This window comes from Marmota marmota, unplaced genomic scaffold (genome assembly GCF_001458135.2).
Source record: "Marmota marmota marmota unplaced genomic scaffold, marMar, whole genome shotgun sequence".
NCBI lineage: Eukaryota > Metazoa > Chordata > Mammalia > Rodentia > Sciuridae > Marmota > Marmota marmota.
In genome coordinates, this window is record NW_026000229.1 from 41,233,321 (window position 1) to 41,255,820 (window position 22,500).

The 22,500-nt window shown below is 34.6% G+C and overlaps 1 protein-coding gene across 7 annotated transcripts in view; it reads right to left on the bottom strand.

Moving 5' to 3' along the window:
• The window catches only part of Cdin1 (CDAN1 interacting nuclease 1), a 222,771-nt gene that overhangs the window by 105,776 nt on the left and 94,495 nt on the right, over positions 1-22,500 (bottom strand). For all 7 annotated transcript variants that reach the window (XM_048793130.1, XM_048793125.1, XM_015480845.2 and 4 more), the window contains 3 exons: positions 10,166-10,245; positions 9,742-9,791; positions 5,064-5,131 (listed from right to left, as the gene is read on the bottom strand). In XM_048793130.1, the coding sequence (XP_048649087.1) occupies positions 5,064-5,131; positions 9,742-9,791; positions 10,166-10,245 (198 nt within the window). The remainder of the gene's footprint in view (positions 1-5,063; positions 5,132-9,741; positions 9,792-10,165; positions 10,246-22,500) is intronic.

Genomic DNA, 22,500 nt, shown 5'->3' on the forward strand with positions numbered 1-22,500 from the left:
GGGGGCGGGGGGAGGGAGGCAGAGGGAGAAATGGTTTGCCACTTACAACTAAAATGGTTCCAACAAATTATTAGTGATCAGGAAATCAGACGCTTAGCAGACCTAAGTTATCTAACCAAAGCAATGGTGAAGGAAAGGCTGTAGGCCAGGAGCAGGTAGAATACCATTTTAATTGCACATGATAACTTTCCTTCAAAGTTCCAGAGAGCATTTCATCTGCCAGCAGCAACAAGAAGTCTATGGTTCCCAGGGATCTCTCAGTCCCAGGGAGAGGCAATCACAAGTGAAACTGATAAGGAAAATAAGTAAGAGAGTCTCTCACCAAGACAATTTCTTCAGGTGGGAACAACATCCAAATTCCCCATATCTGTGCCCCTATTGCATGTTCTTATTAATAACTGCATGTATCCTAACAACAACAGGATGTTATTCTAAAAACCACATCTTATTTTTAATCTTCTGGTAGATAAAAATTTAAATGACTGACTCCTTATGAAATACCCAACTATCTCAGTTCCCCTCAACTTATATAATCAAATGTTTTCTTTCCAGCCTCTTATTCTATGCTGCTAACATCTGCGTGTAAACAACCTTAGTATCCTAAATCTCATTTGCTCCTGCTGCTGTTCTTCACCTGAAGAATGTAATCCTGTTTGTCACATAATAATCACTTTCCCAACAGAGCACTGTTGTTTTAGGTAGTAGGGAATAAAGCAGCGGGACAGATGAACTCTTAGAAACAAAGATCCTAATTTCTTACAGCAAGGGACATTCTTCACTAAGCCTATTTGACTTTACAGATTATACCCTCCTGGAGTCCCACAGAGTAATACATGAATGTTAGAAAAGCACCCATGTCAAAACGCTATTTCGTCCAAACATGGTGGGGGGTGTAGTGCAGGGATAAAGCCAAGGCCTCTCAGGTGTCACTCAAAATAATTGTTAGTGTCTACTAACAGGACAACATTCACTGGAAATAATAAAATATCTCTAGAGTCATCCTTATTAAGCCAAACTTAACAAGAATTTGCAGCAGACAGTGGCTGTAGAAGTCATTAATAAAAGTCCCTCTGACCTGGAGGAATGCCAACTCATGGAGGATGAGTGGTTTATCTTCCCTCTTTGGTGTAAGTGCTTTCATATTTTTCCAACAGTGTGAACAGTTTCATCCTCTTATCATTGACACTATTGTCCTTTCCTCCTTTCCCTTTTTGTCCAACTTTCTTAAAAAAACTCAGTGAAAACCAAGCCAAACCAAACAAAGAGAAGAGAAAACTAAAGAACGAACACAACACAGCAAAGTGTTAATTAATCATTGGAAAGATACAAATTAAAATATCTCCCTCAGTAGATAAAATATATTCTCTATTTTTTTCATTAGAAATGGAGTGGCTCCTTAGCAGACGTGATAAGGATGATCACAATGCATATAGGTCAATTTAAAGTTTAAAAAGTGTTCTTTGTGCGTCTAAAGCTCTTGACATCTTCTGAGACCTTAAATGCTGACCAATAAATGTTAATTCTAAATTAAATGTCCCTGGAGAGAACTACTGACATATACTTAAAACTTTCCTGGAAATTTCCATGTTTGATTCAACTGTTAATTTTTTTTTTTTAAATCCTTAATAGTATCCACTCATAGCAAATACTTAAGAGATAGGTTAGCTCAATGCTAGAGGATCAAGCTAAAAAGTTCAATGTGCCATCCTGGAAGTAAATGGTGGCAGGAAGATCCTGATGAGAGAACAGCTGAATATGCACAATTTTATAACCATTTTAGTAAATATATTTAATGCGGCAGCAAATTTTCTTCACTTACAAAATGTAGCTAGTGATTTTTAATATCTACTCTTTCTTTCTAAGGTTTAATAAAAGTAGTCTGACAAAAGTCGTAAGTGCATTTACTTTCATTATGAAGAAAATCAGGTGAACAACAGCTAAGTGAATTGCACCAGATAGGAATTGCACTCTCACTGGGACAGAAATGGTGAGAGCTTGCACAGCTGTGAACATCTGGGACATAGGGTACTTAACAAAGACCATCTTCATATTAACTCCTATAGTTCCTAGCATGTAGACAGCACATTCAAAAAATGTTAGTTGAAAAGAATAAACAATGAATAAAAGAACTATGAGGACTTTCAGGAATTTCAAGAAATTATCTGTATTCATTTATTGGTAGCTTGTTTCCTTACTAGATCAAATCTCTGAGAAAGCCAGAACTTTATCTGACTTGTGTCTAGTGCCTACAATAGTGTGCCCAGTTCAGTGACTTATTTGCAGAGTGTGTGTGTGTGTGGGGGGGGGAATAGTTCTTAGTTGGAAAAATTAAAGACTTTTATTCAACTTTGAATTTAGTACAATATACCTATTTATCTAAGTATTAAATGGATACCTTTATAAGATATATAGAATAAATCCACATGAATATACAGAAATTTTCAATGATCAGCATACTGTCTTTTCTAGGTGTCTGGTTAAGGTTTGTGCCATAGCAACTCCTGACCACAGGACCACGAAACAAGGAAACTCCAGAAAGCAGTAAGACTAAAAAAAAAGTGATTATTTTTCCTTTTCCCCTTCTATTGTCAAAAGAGGTTTGACAAAATATAATGGGTGGAAAATTTAGGTTTTAGGCAAAGTAATAATCCTTAAATTAAAAAGGATTAACATATAAAAATATTTATCTTTTGAAAGTGGCAGGAGTTAGAAGTCAACAGAGAGAGGGAGATCGATTTTACTTTTGCTTGTCAAAGAATCAAAATAAAACTGGCAATATTTGCAGTATCTCTGCAACAAAATTCAAGGTGTATACATGTAAACAAGAAAGAATATTAGCTGAATTTAAAATGATAATGTATTTAAATTTACCTGACACAGTATTTAAAACAAATTAATCATTGGGAAGGGGTATTTAGAAGGTAAAAGAAAAACAATTTTGTACCAATATTTCACCCAAGGCTTTGAATTTTCATCTTTTAACCATAAATGAGCATGTGTTAGTTCAATACTATATTAAAATACTTAAGATGCACAGAATAAATTAATAACTATTTTGTAAGCTGATGAGGAAACACTTCAAAATTGCACTAGGGTTTCATGGTTTTGGCTAAACTAGAACCATTTATTCTTAAAGATCAGTTAAGTACCATTTTGGATATGCTTCCATAAAATAATTATCCCACAGCACTGAAGACTGCATGAGACCCATCAATTTCAACTCTAGGAGTCCTTCCTGAACTTATATGCACATAGCAATAACTCTTTGACCACCATACTTTCATACTGCCTGTCAGCCATGGTGAATCCAAGCTAAAACACCAAATTCAGGTAAGTTGAGAAACTAGAACTAAATTAGGGCCACAACTAAGCCCTTTGCTCTTTCTCCTAGGTGGGGTCTGCTGATTCTCAAGAGCACAGAAGTCAGGTTAAATAAAGAAATGAGGCTGAGGGCTTGACTGGCCATAGGCAAACAAGTGACACAAAGAGATTACCACCAAAGCAACCTTGGTTGCTTTGCTCAGTAACTCCATGTAACCTCAGTTCTATTTTAAAGTGCTTTTTCATCAGCATACAATATTAATTTATTCTATACATATTAAATGCTGTAATGTAGTAGTAAGCTAACATTTATGGTTAAAACATGAAGATTCAAAAATCTGTGTGAAATATGACTGCTTAGTTAGTGGCTTAAAACAAAACACTAGATTTGGCCATGTCCATACTAGCCACTACCTAATGATCAATGTGGTCAGACATTTTATAATACTATCAGAATTCTATAGTTCTGAAATAATCTTATGATATGTTATGGGCAACCATTACAACTAGTTCAGAGCCATTTTATTTTTTGTTATGTTTTTAAAAGATAATTTCTTTCCAACTTACTCTATTTCCATAGGCCAACCAATACAATTGCCTTTCTTACACAAAGAAAAAAAAAAACTTGTTGCTTATACATAATGAAATTTAATGTAATAAGCAGAGACACCACTTTTGTAATCAACTTTCTTTAACCCCAACTAGAGAACATTTATGATATCTCTCAATTTCAACTTATCAACAATCCTATAACAATTTCAAGTCTATTCTCCAGTTTATTAATAAGAATACTAAACAGTAAGATTTCCAGTAAATTTACTGAAGGATTATACTAAACATCCTTTCCTAATCTGACCTAAGACCATGCATTTGACTTTCCTAGGCACACAATGTATTGTCCACGTCAGAACAAAAATTAAGTAATCCAGTTGTTCTTCATTATTTGATCCTAAAAACTACATTATGAATATGCTTCAATATTTACACAGGTTTACATAGAATAAATTTCTATAATAATATGATTTGTATAGATCCTTTGCATTTAAAATGGAGAATTTAAATTACCACATTTAGAATGGAAAAGAGGAATTAATTAATTGTAGGGTGCTTATGGGTTTCCATAATCAGTGATTACATTATGTCCTTTAAGGCTTAATTTTTTACTGCTTAAAAGATATTGAAAAAAATAACAATCTGTAATAATATTTCTATGCTGACACACAAACACATGCATACATGTAAGATTTTAGAAAATCATACTAAATCTATGATGACAATGTTTGACATAAAATAATAAAAGCTTAATATTCTGCTTTCAAATAAAAGGGACTACCCTATTCCATACATGACACACACTCATACCTAACATGAATTTCTCTAACGGTTCTTTTTAATATATAAAGTATTTTATAGACAATATTTCTTTTGTTTCTCTCATAAGGCCTAGATTATGGTTAATATCTCATGGCACCAAAAGTAATACTGCAACAGATATTAAAGCATTTTTCAGCCACTTATTCTATAAAATATTAATTGTAAGCCTGTGCATGTGCTGTTTATATAGGGGATTAGGTAACTGAGTTCCTGCTCAGTTCTAAATCAATAAAAGATAACATGCAGAGCATCAATCATCATTCTCTCTTCCTTTAGTACATAATAACTGCAGGTGGAAGATTTTAAAAATATGTATTTAAGTACTCATGGAGCTATTACAAACTAGAGAGGATGTGAGAAATACTTACCTAGGAAGGACAGGTTTTTCTCTAGAAGCAAGTCTCTCAGCAGTACTTCATGCTCATGACCAATGGCACTGGGAAGTTTTAGTTAAAGAGGATAACATAGGCAGATTTATACCATCGGGAAAATGCTAATACCAGGTACATACTTTGAGATGAAATGAAGAAGAGAGGTAATTATAACAATTTCCATCTGTAGCCCACATCTCTGAGGAATGATATTTCTTCTTATTTACCCCCCCCCATTTAAATGATCCAAAGGAATTTTTCTGTTTTTATATTTTGGCAAAGATTTATAAGTGGGTATAATTTTAAATTCTTTTAAAAAGAGGGAAAATCATTTAACATGTCCATTAATCTGTGTTATTCCCCACTTCAATTTAGAACACATTAATTAAGCACTTACTTAGGCAGTTAAGAATATTAACCTGGGTTTCCCTAAAAATGGTTCCAATCTTACTGTGCTCTGTAAATCTTAAGAATTCACATGTGTCACTAAGCCAGCATTTAGTAGTCTGTTTTGTTTCCCTTCAATTGTTGGTGATTCCCTGTGACTAGAGAAGCCAAACAACTGACTTAATGAGACTCTATGGAGTAGATATTTTAGGAGATGACTGTGGGTGAGTATGCATTTAGAGGCTTTCAAAAATCTTTTTCTCATGTGTATATATGTGTGTGTGAGTGTGTATCATATATGTGTACATACATAGATACAGACATGAACATACAAATTGTTTTAGTGCTTCCTAGGTGGCAGGCACTGAAGTAAGTGATTTATGTATATGTTGTTTCATCCTCACAATTATTATAAGTTTTATTTTATAGATGAGGAAACAGACTGAGAAATGAACCTGCACAAGGCCAGTTAAAACATGGCAAAGAATGAAAATGAGATCTTTGAAAAGCTAGTTTATAGCTCCATATAGCTTCTTAGAAAGTATTAAGATTATGCAAAGATTCATAGCTGCTAGTATTTCTTAAATATCATGTATGATAAGCACTTTCAGGGCTGGGGATGTGCCTCAAGCGGTGGCGCGCTTGCCTGGCATGCGTGCGGCCCAGGTTCGATCCTCAGCACCACATACAAACAAAGATGTTGTATTCGCCGAAAACTAGAAAATAAATATTTAAAAATTCTCTCTCTCTCTCTTTAAAAAAAAAAGATAAGCACTTTCAGATATAATTTTATTTAATCTTCACAACAACCACATGAGTAGATGCTATTATTAGTCTCATTTTTACACTTAAGAAAAGGTAAGGTTCAAAATGGCTGAGGAACTTGTTGAAGGCTCCAAGGCTGGTAAATAATGAAATGAGGAAGCAGGACTTGGAAGTCTGGTCTGTTTTCCAAAGTGATGAGAGTGAACAAAATCTGAAAAGGAGTCTTAGCCTATGCTGGTACTAATTTCAGTTGAAAGCATCTGGCAATCATTCTCTGAATCATTACTGTCATACTCTATGTTTTGCTGGTTACATCAATCTGGTTCTATCACACCTTGGTTTACCAGAGACTACTGTTCTGACCATAGGCTGCAAGAATTCATTTCAATGTAAATCAAAGAAAAGTTATACTTCACTTGTAAAAAATAATTCCTAGAGAATTATCTTGCCTTTTACCAACATATATGGGTATCATTTAAATCGTATAATTCAGAAACTGTGGTCATTTATGTCCACCATCAAGGCAAGCCCTAAGTCTTCATTTATGCTTTTTTCTTCCTGTTGTTTTATCCTTTGCCTTGGGACATGACTATGCTTCTTGAATTTCTAATTGGAAATAAAAGGAACAAATTTTTAAATCACAAAATCTAACACATTTTCAGAGGCCACTGAAAACATTTGATGAATAACTCTCAACACTCTCTCGTTACCATGGGCATCCCACATTTTAGAACTAAATTATTTACTTCTATTCCACATAAATGCGCTCCCACTTTGATTGTTGTAAATTATTTACATCTAAAATGTTGAATCATGAAACTGAGGTTACTGATGGTACAGAAATGAAACCCACAGCACTTGAGGCTTCCTGCATCATTATATTTTCTTGCATCTCTATGCAGTCCTCTATCTGTTAGTGGGGTCTGGAGTCACACTTTGGAAAGTTGAAGTGGTTACCTTCTCACATGTTTTCCTTGGTGAGTTGAGATACGGTAGGAAAGGTGTGGGTGGGCATGGCTAGCTAGGAAAAAAACAGCAGGCACATCCTCCCAAAAAAGGGAGACAGAAAGAGAAAGCACAATGTCAATGCATACACTCACTGCTACTATCCCTTCCATGGTGTCTTATTAGTCAATGACCAAGGTACTTTATTCTATTTACACAAACGTTCACATATAACATTTTCATAATGGAATAAGAAGATTTTACACCTATTCCTTTTACCAAATATGTACTTTCTCTGTTGGAAAACGAAGTAATTTACTGAAAGTAAGTACTGTAAACATTACCAACTTATATGAATAACAAATAAAAGCATTTTTCACTCACATGGAAAACTAATAATTCTTATTCAGTGTGAAATAAAGTACTTCTGTTGATCCGTCTAGAAGACATCTTAGCAAGCATATTCACATTACATGAAATTGCTACTACTTCAATGAAACAATAAAATCAGTTTCTCTATAAATTTCCTAGGCCTGTTTTATTTTGCAATAGTAAAAGCAATCACCAATTTGAAATTTTGGAAAGACATACTTCTTGATTATGCATTGCTTGATATAAACATATATAAAATGGAAGGTCTAGAAAATAAACCTTATAAAAATAGTAATTTTACTGACAACAGGCATAATGGAACTGCAAAATAATAATCTAGTTGATGAATGCAACTTATAGACATACATCATTATCTTTATCAATTGAAATCACGTACTACATTAACTTCTACTGGCAATAACACAGCCAAAAAAGGAAAGTGAATGATAGCAAAAACATAAGGAAAATACTCCAAGCAGAATTTATAATGTTCCATAAGCAGAAACACTTAGACTTTGTCTATAAGAATACCTATTATTGATGTATGGCAGTGACCATGGGGCAAAACTTGTAAATAACCTCACAAGCCATTTTCTTCGCCAGCAATACAGCAATCTAGTTTCCCGTAAGCATCTCAACTATTACTGAAAAATAGCCTCCTGGCATTTACAAAGCAGTTGACTTCATACTTTAGTCCATGCATATATAATTAGATAGTTATATTTAAAATCAATATGCAATCCTTCAAAAGACATTATGCTTTTAAAATCTTAACTTTAAATTGATTTTTAACTATTTTATGCGCTTTAAAATTAACATGTAATTCAGCCCCAGATACTCTCAGACGGTGTGAGTTGTTTTACGAATGTGCTAAGCTTTATCACTACAGCAACATGAGGTTGGCACTCCTACAATTTCTAACACTACATTAATATCACACTCAAAATAGAAATATAGTTTCACTTTAGTTAAATAAAAAGGCAAGTGTGTGTGTGTGTGTATATATATATATATACACACACACACACACACACTCCCCCCCACACATATAATTACACATATGAATGAGAGGCTATATGTTAGGTATTAAATATTCTTGTAAGAGGGCCCTGTTAAAAAAGATTACTTTCAAATCTTAATTTAGGAAAGAAAGAATTTTCTTATCATGGTTTTACTGACTCTAAGCCTTTGTGAAACAAGGAGGAATATAAATACACACACACACACACACACATACATACACATACACACACAAAAACACACGCATGCACACAGATGCATGTGAACACATTTAACTTGCAAGAGCTTCCAACAAAACCCCTGACTGGTAATCACTCAGTCACACTGGTAATGGTGCCACCAATGATAACAAAATCTAATGAAAGCCATGTTTATAGTAAGAGGTATAAGACTCATAGACTGAGATATTTCCATTAAAATTATGAGCATTTAAATAGTATTTTTAGTCAAAAATTACCAAAATTCTCACTGTTGCTACAAGACTACCAAAACATTAATTAGTAATGTCCTGGTTCATGAAACGGTTATCATCCACCCAATCCTACTTTGAGAAGTAAACACTAACTCTTTAGAAATCTCAATGTTTTTAATGAAGAATGACTAGACATCTGTTTTCACAGCCTTAAATTCAGTCCCCAGGGAAAAATTAGCATGGTTTCTCTAAAAATGTTTATTAGGGATCCAAATGACAGCTCAGATAGTAATCAGCATTTAAGCAGTAAGAGTCTACTGCCCTTTAAAATGTGATGGTCTCCAGCAACATATAAATAACATCATCCTTTAACTCAAGGCTCAAAATTTATTTTAGTAAACTCTACAGAATTTGGCTCCTTTTCAATGGAACTTTGTTATATTTTAAAAAATGTTCACAGGAATGGTTAGCTACATTCCAAGACAGTATGTTACCTGCCTAATGACTCTGTACCTTTAAACTCATTGAAAACCAAGCAGTTTGAAATCAGCATGTGAGTGCAACTGCTGAACTGACACCTTCCTGGGGCCTATCTGGTTTCCCTTAAGCTGTAGGAAAGAATGGTCTGCAATGACCCTCCAGCTGATTGAATATAAAAGAGTATGAAATGTGTTTTGTGAAGCAGAACTTTATGTCAGGTTAAAGCTAGACACATCTCTTCCACTGAGTCTAAGCTCGTCAATTGTGCACCTAAAATTTTATGAGAAAGGATACTGTTTGATGCAGTCCACCAGTGGTCCATAACAGCAGTCGTTCACAATGCACTGCAGACAAATAAGAGAAGGGGTATGTNTGGGGTGGGGGTTCAGTGGGGGGGGGGGGAGACTACAAAAACTATTACAGTAAACATCCTAAAAGCAGTAATTACTTCTCTTTCCCCCATCCCCAAAAAAGAATGCTATCAAAAGGCTGTTCAGATTTAATCACAGAAAACAAAAATTGCATGCTTTTTATTTACTATAAAAGCAAGCTATTAAAAAGTGAAATGCTCTTCTCACAAATATTGCATTGCCATTTATGGTGCACCCTGACCTCAGTGATAGTTTATGATGACAGTAATTAAATGAGGTTTAAAATCCTTTACTCTGCTAGGCAGATAACAGCATTGCCACTGAAAATAGACAGCTGTGATTAATACCTGATAGACCTGATTTGCTAGAACTCCATCTGGAATCTGAGAAGGGTCCCGAAGCATACTATTTATAACAGACTTGGAAGCTGTAGAAGAAAAGAGATGAACTATTAGCAGACAGTCAACATACTTTCAATGCAACATGAGAAGTGACAAATACCTACATACACACAAACCATGAAAACAAAAACATTACTCATTATAATCATTTTCCCTTTTTTTAATATAAGGGAAGTTTTTAATTAGACCATGTTGCCAAGTTTATAAGCCACATCGCCAGATTTGATGATGACCTAATTTTTCCAAGGTAAATGAACAAGTACAGACCTAAAGCATATGTCTCTTTGAAGATAAATTAGCTTTGGAAAAGCCCACTTGAGGAAAAAACAACAACAACAACAACAACAAAAATTAAAAAGCAAAACAAAAAGAAAATATTTACCTTTTACGGGTAGGTATTTTATAACCAAGCATATGCACATGTAAAGCTTAGTAAAGGCAGGTCAGACTTAAAGACTTCAATGGTGTCAATAAAAATAAATTTCAGCTATCTCTGAATATTAAACCTTTTCAAAATAATTCTCATCAATTGCTGTAAGATGTTACATACATCCCACAGAGTAGTAAAGTTGATGACACTAGTTGACAGCTGAGGGAATTTTAAATAAGAAAAAAAAAATTGGGGGTATGTGTATATACATGTATATATAGTTGTTTCTTGATTCTCTCAGGGATTGGTTCCAAGATCCCCTGATGGATACCAAATTCCACAGATGCTCAAGTCCCTTATACAAAACCACATAGTATTTGCATATAACCTATGCACATTCTCCCATATACTTTAATTCATTTCTAAATTACACATAATATCTAATACAATGTAAATTCTACGTAAATAGTTGTTTTACTGTATTGTTTAGGAAATAATGACAAGAAAAAATGCACAGCAAAAATGCAATTTTTTACTTCACATATTTTCATTGGTGATTGCTTGAATTCATGGATACAGAGTCTATGGCTACAGAGTATCCACCTTGTGTGTATACATTTTATACATACACAAATTTTCCACCTAAAATATGCCTCATTCACTTGAAAATTATCCTGGACTCCCAGGGATATACAGCAAAGCATTAAGAAAGGTATCTAGTGAAGAATGTTATGTGAGGTGATATCCTTTGAAAAGCAAGGTCAGAGACCTTGTCACTTGCTCACAGTGGGCATGTAGCAGCCCAGGTGGCCAGAGTTCCTCTTACTACATGGGAGGAAGACAAGTTTCTAAACAAGCTAACAATCAATTCTAGCAAAGTCTTACAGAGGCATCTTTCCCAAATATTTAACAAAATGGCTTAGGATCTGACCCACACGAGCACAAACTGAAAAACACGTTGTATAAGTATCTAGTTAAAAAAATGAACACAGATCACAGATCTCCATCACTTAAATTCTGAGCTGATTTTTGTTCTAACATTTTCTTTATCAAGTTCCCTGACATAGGAACACTAATAGATATAATAAAGGCTAGTAAATACTGTGGAAAGAAATAAGGAAATTTACATCTTACATAAGCACAGCACTGAGTCTTCAAAAAAATCAAGTAAAATTATTTAAGTTATTGCCTACTGTTAATTACATGACTGCATACTTACAGGAACACTTGTGTACTTAAGAATCATTTGTAAACATGTGCTTGCTCCGCACTTAAGAGAGGCCATATCGAATCACAAAGAGAGCCACACCAGTCATCCTTCCAAGCCCTATCTCTACTTCCAACTCCCCAACCTAGGCAGGTAATGCAGACACAACTCGTGTCTTCACCTATAGGAAGTGATGATATTATTCAATCCAACAAAAAGGGTTCCAGTGTGAGTCTCTGGAGAAAGGAACTAAATACCATATTGTTAAATTTAAGTAATACTGAGAAACAAATCACACTTATGCATTTGTATCTGAAAACTTAGGCTGTACCTAATTACTTCGAAAAGAAATTACCATTGATAAGTGGTACAAATATTGAGCATATGAAGCAGCAAATCATCATCTTACAAAGGAACACATTATGGCAGCAATAGTATTAAAGAGATAATAATGTGCTTGGAAAACATGCCTCATTTCTCCAACCTAATTCTAAGGCCTTGCCTTTTGGAGGAGATCAAAGCAATTATTCACACATTTGGTTACCTTCTCTGAGGCTACTCAAGGGTCTCAAGGAAATACTAGCCCCTTCTCCAAATATACGTAATTGTGGCTGAGGTGCTCCACTGCAAACTCTCACATCATATGAGGAAAAGATTACTGATATTTTAATGGTTAGACAGCATGTTCTGAAGTGCTATCTTATGGAAAATTACTGACCTCATGCCAAATTATATGCAAATTCATTGCTAAAATCTTTAAACTAAAGCTCTTTTTAAAAAAGACTAGGGATATTATCCTAGGACATAAAATTATTGGGTCATTTGTTTTGAGGGAAGAAAAGGAACTATCAAAAGATAAAAGAAACTGATGACATAATTTTCCTCACAATACAAATTTAAAACAGTGTGCTTATCAGGAATAAGAATTATAACCAATAAATTTTTAAAAAAATAGTTTGAATTCACTGAGTAGGATACTATTCCAAAGAAAGTTAGTTGTTTTAAATGGAATGGTAAAAACTACATATTGAGTACATATACATTTTAAATTTAATAACAAGTCTTTTTTCTTCTTTCCAACCTGGCATTTTTTAGAGCAAGAGAGAAAGCTCTACTACAAAGTCCAGGACTCTGCTGCAGACCCAATGCTGGCCTGTCTTCCACATGTGGCTGTTTCCATTCATTCTTCACAAAACAATGCCTGTGTCTCAGACCTGGCCAGAAAACACAAACATACTTTTACTCACATATTCTGAAGTTTAGGAATTGCCATCTCAAAGGGATGAACAATAACATCTACCAGAAAAGTAAAGGCAGACTCTCAACTCCAGTGTCTCCATCTGTAGGAAGTGATTATAGCATTTAAGGTAACTTAATAAATTACTAACAATCTTTGAGTGGATGCCTTTCATGGTCCCTGTCCCTAGGCTGTTTGTCAATTTGCGTTCAGTTTTTTTTTTTGACCACATAGGGACAAGAGTCCTATTCTCCCTAGCTTTCGCTAGAAGTACTCATTCTATTGCTTTCACACTTTTGCCCTGATACTGCTTCAACTGACTCTATTTCTCATTTCTAACAAGGATATACAAAGAAGAAAATGTGAGTCACTTGGAATTAGATCCATGAGAAAAGAAGTGGTATCTGTTAAATCACGCTACAGAAGACAGGCAATAGCTAATGCATGGACTAAAGCACAATGCCTAAGATTACATGTTTTCATTGTGAAATACTTCTAATATGAACAACTACAAACATGCATCCACCACCCTAATCTAACTTCCAGATCTGCAATCAATTTACTTTAGATGGTCTAATATAGCATAAACTTTTTTTTTAAAATTAGTCTTGCTAGAAGGTGGATTTATTTTACTAGCATTTTCAGGAAATCAAAATTTGGCTTTGTTGATTCTTTCTACTGTGCCATTTCTTTTAATGCCATTTAATTTATCTTTTCTTATCATTATGTCCTGTTTTCTACTTTGAGTTGAGTACCTTATCTTTTTGTTACTATTTTCATAGTAATGTACAATTCTTTAACATTTTTAAGACTATAATTTTTTCCTATAAATTTTGCTTTAACTACATGCTATAAGTTTGTCATTTATTTACAAATATTTTTAGCTTCCATTATTATTTCATCTTTGATCCACAAATTACTTAAAAACATTTAAATTTTTGCCATTCTAATTTGTGATGTTTATATCAATATGGAGTGTATGTTTGGCTTCCTCTGTGTTTTTTTTTTATGTAACAGATTTTTAGAAACATGTTTTTAAACAATTGAAATTTCTATTTTTGAGATATAAAGTTCATATGTCTAGTAGGTAAAGAGTTTTAATTGTATTATTCAAATCTTCTGCATCCTTATTTTTCCAAACTAGATATGAAACAATCATCTGCTCCTATTCTGGATTTGTCAATCTCTCCTTATAATTCTCCCAATACTTGCTTTCTCTATTTGGAGGCTAGATTTTGACTGTTATACATATAATTCTTGGTAAGTATACCTACTGGTAGTAAATCATGACTCTAATAAAACTTTTTCTTAAATTTGATGTTACCAAGTGGTAATACTCTTCACCACTTTTCTTTTGGATAGTATCTGCCTCATACATCTGATGTTTTGATTCTTTATCTTAAAATTTATTGTCAACACGTCTGAGGTATGACTCTTAAAACAGCATTCACTGAGATTTACTAAAATCCAATTAGAAAACTCTACTTTTTAAGAAACGACTTTAATCTATTTATATTCATTGTGACTGACACATTCAGACTTATCTTTGTTTTTATTTTTTACATTCTTCTACATATTCTTTCTTCCTCTTTTTTCTTTTCTACTTTTAGTTAATTTTTATTCACCCTTTCTCCCTTAATTCCCTCGAAAGTAATATACTCTACAAGTTTTGCTTTAGTAGTCCTCTCAAAAAAATTTTTAAACAGAATCAATATCTAATCTTCATCATTCTGCACATAAGGAATTTAGAAAGCACTCATTCCTATTAGGAAGCCTCTGGTTCCCAGCAGCCTTCATGCTACTGTGCCTACTATTTTTGTTCAATCATCTTGTTTCTAAGACAGGTCTCCAGTTGTTAGTCTCTTGATATTTAATTTTATCCCGTCAACTTGACTGTGCCAGGGATGCACAGATATTTGGTCAAACATGATTCTCGCTTTATTTGTGAGAAGGTTTCTGGATGACATTAACATTTGATAGTACGTGATTTCTCTATATACATAATCTACTACCTACCTACCTGCCAGCCTGCCTACCTACCTTCCTATATATCTTTCCCCATGGAAGTTGGTTACCTCCTCCCTTTATATGTAAATTATTACTACGAACATATTTTCAGCAAGAATTGTCTGGTTGCCATGCACTGTGAAAGGAGCTATGACATAGTAGTTTCATCTTTACTTCTATAGAGACCAGTTTTATTGTTAATTTCTTAGCTTGGGCTTTCTGCAATAAATAAGAACACAAATATGAACCCAAATCTACAAATGGTGCTGACTTGTTTATAATTTTTCTCTCTTTTCCTAAAACTTCATAACCCACATTTCCTTATCATCTTCTTCAGGAAAGTAGAATTTTCCCAGTCCTTTCTTCATAGTTTGAGCCATATGGGAAGGCTCAATTCCAGCTCCTGGTTATACATTTTTCCTTCTGGAGAGCTAAAAATAAAACCACCACACCCTCATGTTTACATTGAAGGTAGCAATTCCTGTTTACTACTCTGCATACAGTATCTCTTTCAATTTTTGACACCCAAGATTTAATTTATTTTGTTTGCTCTTGACTACTTTTACAAAAAACTTTTTATTTTTATTTTTATTTTTTTTTTAATTTCTGGGTGTTTGTCATGGAAATATAGCCTATCAACAAAAGCTCATCTTGCTATGTTGCTGAAGTTTTTGAAGACCCATGAACAAATAGTTCAGGGGAATATTTGTTTCCTCTTTTTGTTTGAAGTCATCAGTAGCAGGAGAGATCAAACAGAAAGAATAATTAGTGAGCTCAAAGATAGGCCATTTAAAATGCACAGCTGGAGGAGAAAAGAAAAAAAAAGAATGAAGAGAATGAACAAAGTTTACAGGAAATTTGGGACAATATTATAAGAGCATACATTCAGGTTATTTGGGCTCAAAAGGGACTTAAGAGTGCCAAAGGGATAAAAGGCTTATTCAAGGAAACAATAACAGAAAGTTTCTCAAATCCAAAGCATACAAATGTCCAGGTTCAGGAAGGTCAAAGATCACCAGTCAGATCGGATTCAAGACATATTATATCAATCCTTTGCAGGTAACAGAAAAAGGAGGTTCTCAAGGCTGGATGAGAAAAGGAATATGTAACACACAGGGGTCTCCCAATTTGCCTGATAGCAGACTTCCTGACAGAAACCTTACAGGATGAGAGAGTGGCACAAGATGAGAATATTGTACCCAGTAAAACTATCCTTTAAAAATGAAGGCCGGATAAAGACATTCCCAAACCAACAAAAACTGAGAGAATACATCTCTACCAGACCTGGCCTAGAAGAAATGCTGAAGAGAGATTTTCAAACTGCTAAAAAGAGACAATGATCTGGGCATGGTAGTGCATATCTATAATCCCAGTGACTCAGGAGGCTAAAGAAAGAGGATTCTAAGTTCCAGGTCAGCCTCAGCAACTTAATGAGACCTTGTCTCTAAACAAAAGATAAAGAAATAAAAATAAAAAGGACTGGGAATATAGCATGATGGTAAAGTGCCCCTGGGTGATTCCATCCCTAGTACCCACCACCACCAACAACAACCAAAAAAAAAAGAAAGAAAGAAAGAAAAAAAGAAAAAAAAAAGAAAGAAAAGAAAATATGGAAAAGTATGAAACTCAATGGGAGGGGTAATTATAAAACAAACTCGGGGGCTGGGGATATAGCTCAGTTGGTAGAGTGCTTGCCTCACATGCACAAGGCCCTGGGTTCAATCCCCAGCACCACAAAAATAAATAAATAAAATAAAAGGTATTGTGTCCACCTACATCTAAAAAAGACATTAAAAAACAAAAACTCAGAATGCTTTAATACTGCAAGTATGGCTGTATTAAATTTCATATTTTAGAAAGAATACTAAAAAACAGCAATTAAAATGGTAACTATGTTAATATGAGATAGGCAATACAGAAAGATACAAAATGGGCAGATATCCCCTCCCCCCCTTTTGCTTTTGGTCCTAGCTTTGTGACCATGTTAAGCTGTTATCAATTTCAAAATAGTTTGCTACATATAATCAAACTAACTTTTTGGTAATCTTCATGGTAACCACAAAGCAAATATCTATAAAAGACAAACCAAAAATATAATTTCTTACACACTACTACAGTAAATCACTTAACTCAGAGGAAGACAATAAGAGAATGTGTGTGTAACTACTGTGAAGTTAGAATTATAAAAATATATAAAGAAAAGATCCCTTCAAGAAGTTGAAGCCAGAAACAATAGAGAAAAAAGCAGGTGGCAGCAATGTGGATAATCATGCCAATCACCTCTAAAAACCTCTGTTGCAAGGGATCTGGCCACTAGGAGAATGGTCATCAATCGCTATAAAATAAATTGTTGCCCTAATTCCTCCAAATGTTGCCATTGTGTCTTAGGCCAAAATACTGTGCTAATCATCAAGTTTGGAAAACAAAATAACTTATTCCTATTGGTTTGAGATTCAGTTCAACTGGATTTTCAAATGTTACCCTCACTTTCTTTGGAAAGGCATCTAAGCAACAATTTCTCAACATGCTCTTTCTTTGGCAACATCGGCTAGGCTCAATGAAGACAGCTTACATTTTGCATGGCTATCAGTGGGGTGAGTCATATGAGTGCTGGAGGATCACTTCCATGGTGAATCATGTTTCCAGCATGGAAACATGTGGGGAAGGAGCCTTGGCTTCTCACCGTGTAAGCCCCACTAGGGTCTGCTTGGAGTTCTTGAAATGGTGGGTTCCAAGAACAATCATCCCTAGAGAATCAGGCAGACTCTTAAGGCCTCTTATGACAAAGCCTTAGAAGTAACATATCTAGATCATAATTTTTATTTACATCTTCCTCAAAAGAGGAAAAACATGGTTTCTAAAAGAAAGGTGAACCCAGAAAGCCATGCAGTAAAAACTTTCAAGCAGATAAGCAATATGGAACAGTTGCTACACACAAGTCAAGAATCAGACAGATTTGTCTGAGGCCTGAACCTTCCACCTACCAGCCATGTTATCTCAACAAGTTAATTAATGTCTGTGATTGGTGATTGTTAGTCCCCATGTCAATAAAAGAGAATAAAATCAGTGCCTATCTTGCAGGGTTGTTGTGAAGATGAAATTAAACAGACAATGTAAAGCACTTGGGCTACTATGGTTGTTACTGTTATTTTAGCTGTTGTTAGATGATGGTGTGGCCTGCCTTCTGCCTCCCAACAACACTGCATTATCAATAAGCATAGCTATTACTGTCTTTTGTTAAGCAGATAAAAAAGACAGACTTCGTGAAGTTTATATGAAGTCAGGACCTGTTCTTTATAGATAGAAGACAATCTGTTCATCAAACAAATTCTGGTAACGTCAGATTATTCCTTCTTATACACACAGACAGACACACCCTTTTGTGGCACTCAGTGTACAGTTCATTATCAAAGCTTCTACACAGGTAGAAGTCCTTTCTACCTGTGTATTAAGCTAATATGCTATCCCTCTGGGGGCTGAGGTCGTAATTCATGTCTATAACCACATAATAGAAGGATACTTCTATCTAGTTAAGGGAATTTCAAGCACCAGCGATCAAGCAAGAAGACCTCCCCAAGAATCACTGACATAAGATCCATTTTTATAATGCTTGCTTTTCTTAATGTAAGGTCAGATATGTAGCCAGTGACTGCTAGAAGGCAGTGAGACAAATAAGCAGGTATATCACCTGTGCTCTCAGGACTCTCAGAAGTCCTACACACCACAAATAATGCCTTTTGAATAGATTATACCTGAAATAAAACAGAGGCAAGATTGTATATAGCTGGGATCCCTAATCCAAGATCACACATTGAGTATAAGTGAGCCACCATGGGCTAACTGTATACTGGATGTTAGCCGACAGGACAGAAAAAAGGATGAGTGAGAGAAAGACAAGACGGGATAGAGATGTGATGGGCAGTCAGAACTGTAGTGTTAGAACTCAGTTCTCCCTTTACTGAAGAAAAATACTCCATGTGTTTGAACAGCTCAATAGAGAAGGCACCTGCTGTTGGAAACACTCCCAAGGCACACAAGGAATTCTGCCTTTTGTTGTGGCTGCTCCAGAGGCTGAACTCCCAGACAACAAAGCCTAAATACCAGTTGGTATTTAATCTTTTCTTCAAAAGCTGGTTTAAGGCCTTTGTACATCAAGGTCATGAGGTCTTAAACTACATCTCCATGGGGGCTGATCTGTGTCTTTCCTGGACAACTGCAATACTGCCTGTGGCCTATAGGAGCCTTTTGTATGACACCTAAAGCAGTTTGATTCCACTTGGCAACCTGAATAAAAAGTGTCTTTTAACATTAAGGAATCCTATAGGGACAAATTAGATTCTGCTCTCTACTAACACATATTCATAGAAGAAATAATGTAAACTAGAATCATCAAATATGAAAGTATTATGTAAAGACTGAGTAGTCACTGATCAGAATCTCAGGCAACTTACAGCTATGCCATCAAACCCTAATCAATGAATATTTATCTAGCACCTGTTAATGCTATGATCACAGTTCATTCTTGCCCTCCGCACCCGCCTTCCACATCTGGAGTGGGTTTCCTCATCTTTCTTTGGGCCGAAACTTCCAATTCAATTCTGAGCTCCTCCATGAAAGCCATTCTTAAATTTTCTAATTCATTTGCCCTCTTCTCCCTCATATAATGGAACTGAAAGAACTCCTTTTGTCTGTCAATCACTTGATACTTGATTAAATATTACTGCCATCTATTTACAAGAGATTCGTTGGAATGCTAAAATTTGCAACCATGCCACACTTTAAAAAATCTCAAAGAAAAAGTAACGTTTGGCACAATATAGGGGGAAAAACATATATTTCCTCAATATTTTCTTTAAATATCTGCAGGCTTTTACATAGAGGAAGAATTAGGCTCATAGTAGATCACTCCAAGAAGATAAGAAAAAGTCTTACAGGTTTATTACTAGTTGTAAAGCTATGAGGTTTCAGATTCCAAGTTCAGCTTTATGTAGCCCAAATTCACAGTCTATATAGACGTTTTTTAACCATTTTTTCATTACATCCCACCTAAGAATTTTAAACTTCTTTTTTTTTTAAATTGTTTCACTCTCCCCACCCACCAATGAAATTTTAATGCTGCAGGTGTTTCTATTTGTGCAATATGCCCTTTAAGAATGCATGGTTCACCTGGTAAACTAACAAACTATTTGTTTCAGGGAATTTGGCAAACTGTTTAAAGTAGAAATATTTCTCTTATCACTCCAAAGTTGCTCTATACAAGATAGCTACTCAATAAACTGCTAAGGAATGAATAAGTGAATAAATTGCCAAATGAAAAAGAAAGCTACTGGGGCTGGGGATGTGGCTCAAGCGGTAGCGCGCTCGCCTGGCATGCGTGCGGCCCGGGTTGGATCCTCAGCACCACATACAAACAAAGATGTTGTGTCCGCCGATAACTAAAAAATAAATATTAAAATTCTCTCTCTCTCTCTCTCTCTCTCTCTCTCTCTCTCTCTCTCTCTCTTTAAAAACAATTAAAAAAAAAAAAGAAAGCTACTCAAAAATACAAGTCCTACTTACATTCCCTCCCCTGTCAGAGCAATTTTTAGGTATCTAAATATATTAGAGTTAAATTTGAGGCTTTCTTATTATGAATAAGTAGTTTTTTTTATCATTTGGGGAAAATTCAAAATAAGAAAAACATGATATAATCGATCTTTAGATAAATATTGAAAATATATAATGCTGTGTATCCCAGACAGGAGTGCTTATCCCTGGTATAAGCACATGAAATGACTTTACTATCATGTAATACACTTTTTTCTTTAATGATTATGTACTATTTTATAAGTATATTATGTCAAGACAATCTATTATTATTTTCACAGTAAAAAAGAAAATATGAGGCAAATAATGCAAATCAACAATATGAAAAAACTTAACATGCTATGTGCAAATGCAAAGAAAAAAATGTCACAGGTTTATAATAATGGAGAGAAGAAGGCTGACAGAGAGGAAAGAAAGCTTAACACATTTATGACATGCTTCCTTAAAAGACCAAAACACTTAGATTCTAATAGTAATCTAAAATATTCTGATGAAAAGAAAAACCCAAATAATCTTAAGAAATTGTAAATCACAGGCAAAATTAGCAGTTAGAGTGGCATATGAAATAACATGGAGATATTTCAAGAATAAAGAGAATCACATAAGCATCAAAGTAAAGAACATATCCCAAACATCAAAATGAAGAAAAATCCAATTAGACTCAGATTTTTTTTTTCACCAAGAATAAATAGTAAAAAAAGAATGGAGTAATGGATAAATAATTTTAAGGGAAAAGGACAAGGTCCAAGATTACTACATCTAGCCAAGGTATGATTAGTATGCTATGTCAATAAAAACATAGACTACTGTTTACAGGACTCTAAAAGTTCACTTTCCACAGACTTCCAAAAAAATGTTTTCTAAACTATAATTCAACCAATCTGAGAATAAATCAATAAGCAGTGTCCCTAAGTCTTTTGAGCTGTAATAATACCTTTCCTTCTTTTAGAATTATAAAAAATATATAATTAATACAGAAAAATCAAGTAACTATTATATATTTATTATTACCATATGTGGTATCAGGTGGATATGGCAAAAGTTTGTAAATGTTATACCCAAATTTCTAAAAGTTTAGGGTGAGTATTCAGGAATGGGGAGTTACTCAATGTAACCAATATACAAGTTTCTACCTCTTGTTTTGCTTTTTTTTTTTTTTTAGGGGGAGTGGTGCTGGGGATCAAACCCAGGGTCTAATACATGCAAGGCGAGCATTCTACCACTGAGCCACATCCCCGGCTGGACTAGCAATTGGGCCAACAGACCATGACTCAACCTCTGAAACTGGGAGCTCAAATAAATATTTCTCCCTTTAATATGATTTCTCTCAGGTATTTTGTAATGCAAAGCTGACTAACATAAACTCACAAAATTTCCAGAATATACCTACAAGTTAGCTATTCCCATCACATAAATGAAGAAACTGAGACATGGAATATTTAAATAATTTGCTAAATTCCCTCTGCTAGTTAGTTACGGACATGGCCAGTTAGGCTCATATTTACAAAGCTATTCTCCCTCACTACTTCTATGATATTCCAAGGCAATCCAGAACATTCTTTAATAATCTCTTATAAGATTAATACGTTTTATAAGTGCTAAACTCATATTTTCCATCAGTATTCCCTCCTCCTTTCTATATTTCCTGCCAACTCAAATATTATCAATTAAAGTTTCAAGATAATTAACACTCCATGGTTAGCAGATACAGCACCCCATTAACCATATTGTGCTCTCCCATCTAAGGTCACTGGGGCCCAGCATGAAAGTTGAGTCACCAGCAAAGAGATAATGCAGATCAAGGTGAAAAGAAAAAGTTCACTGTAGCAAAGACCTACCAAAATTTTCTGGGATTGCTAGAAAACCTAACGAGA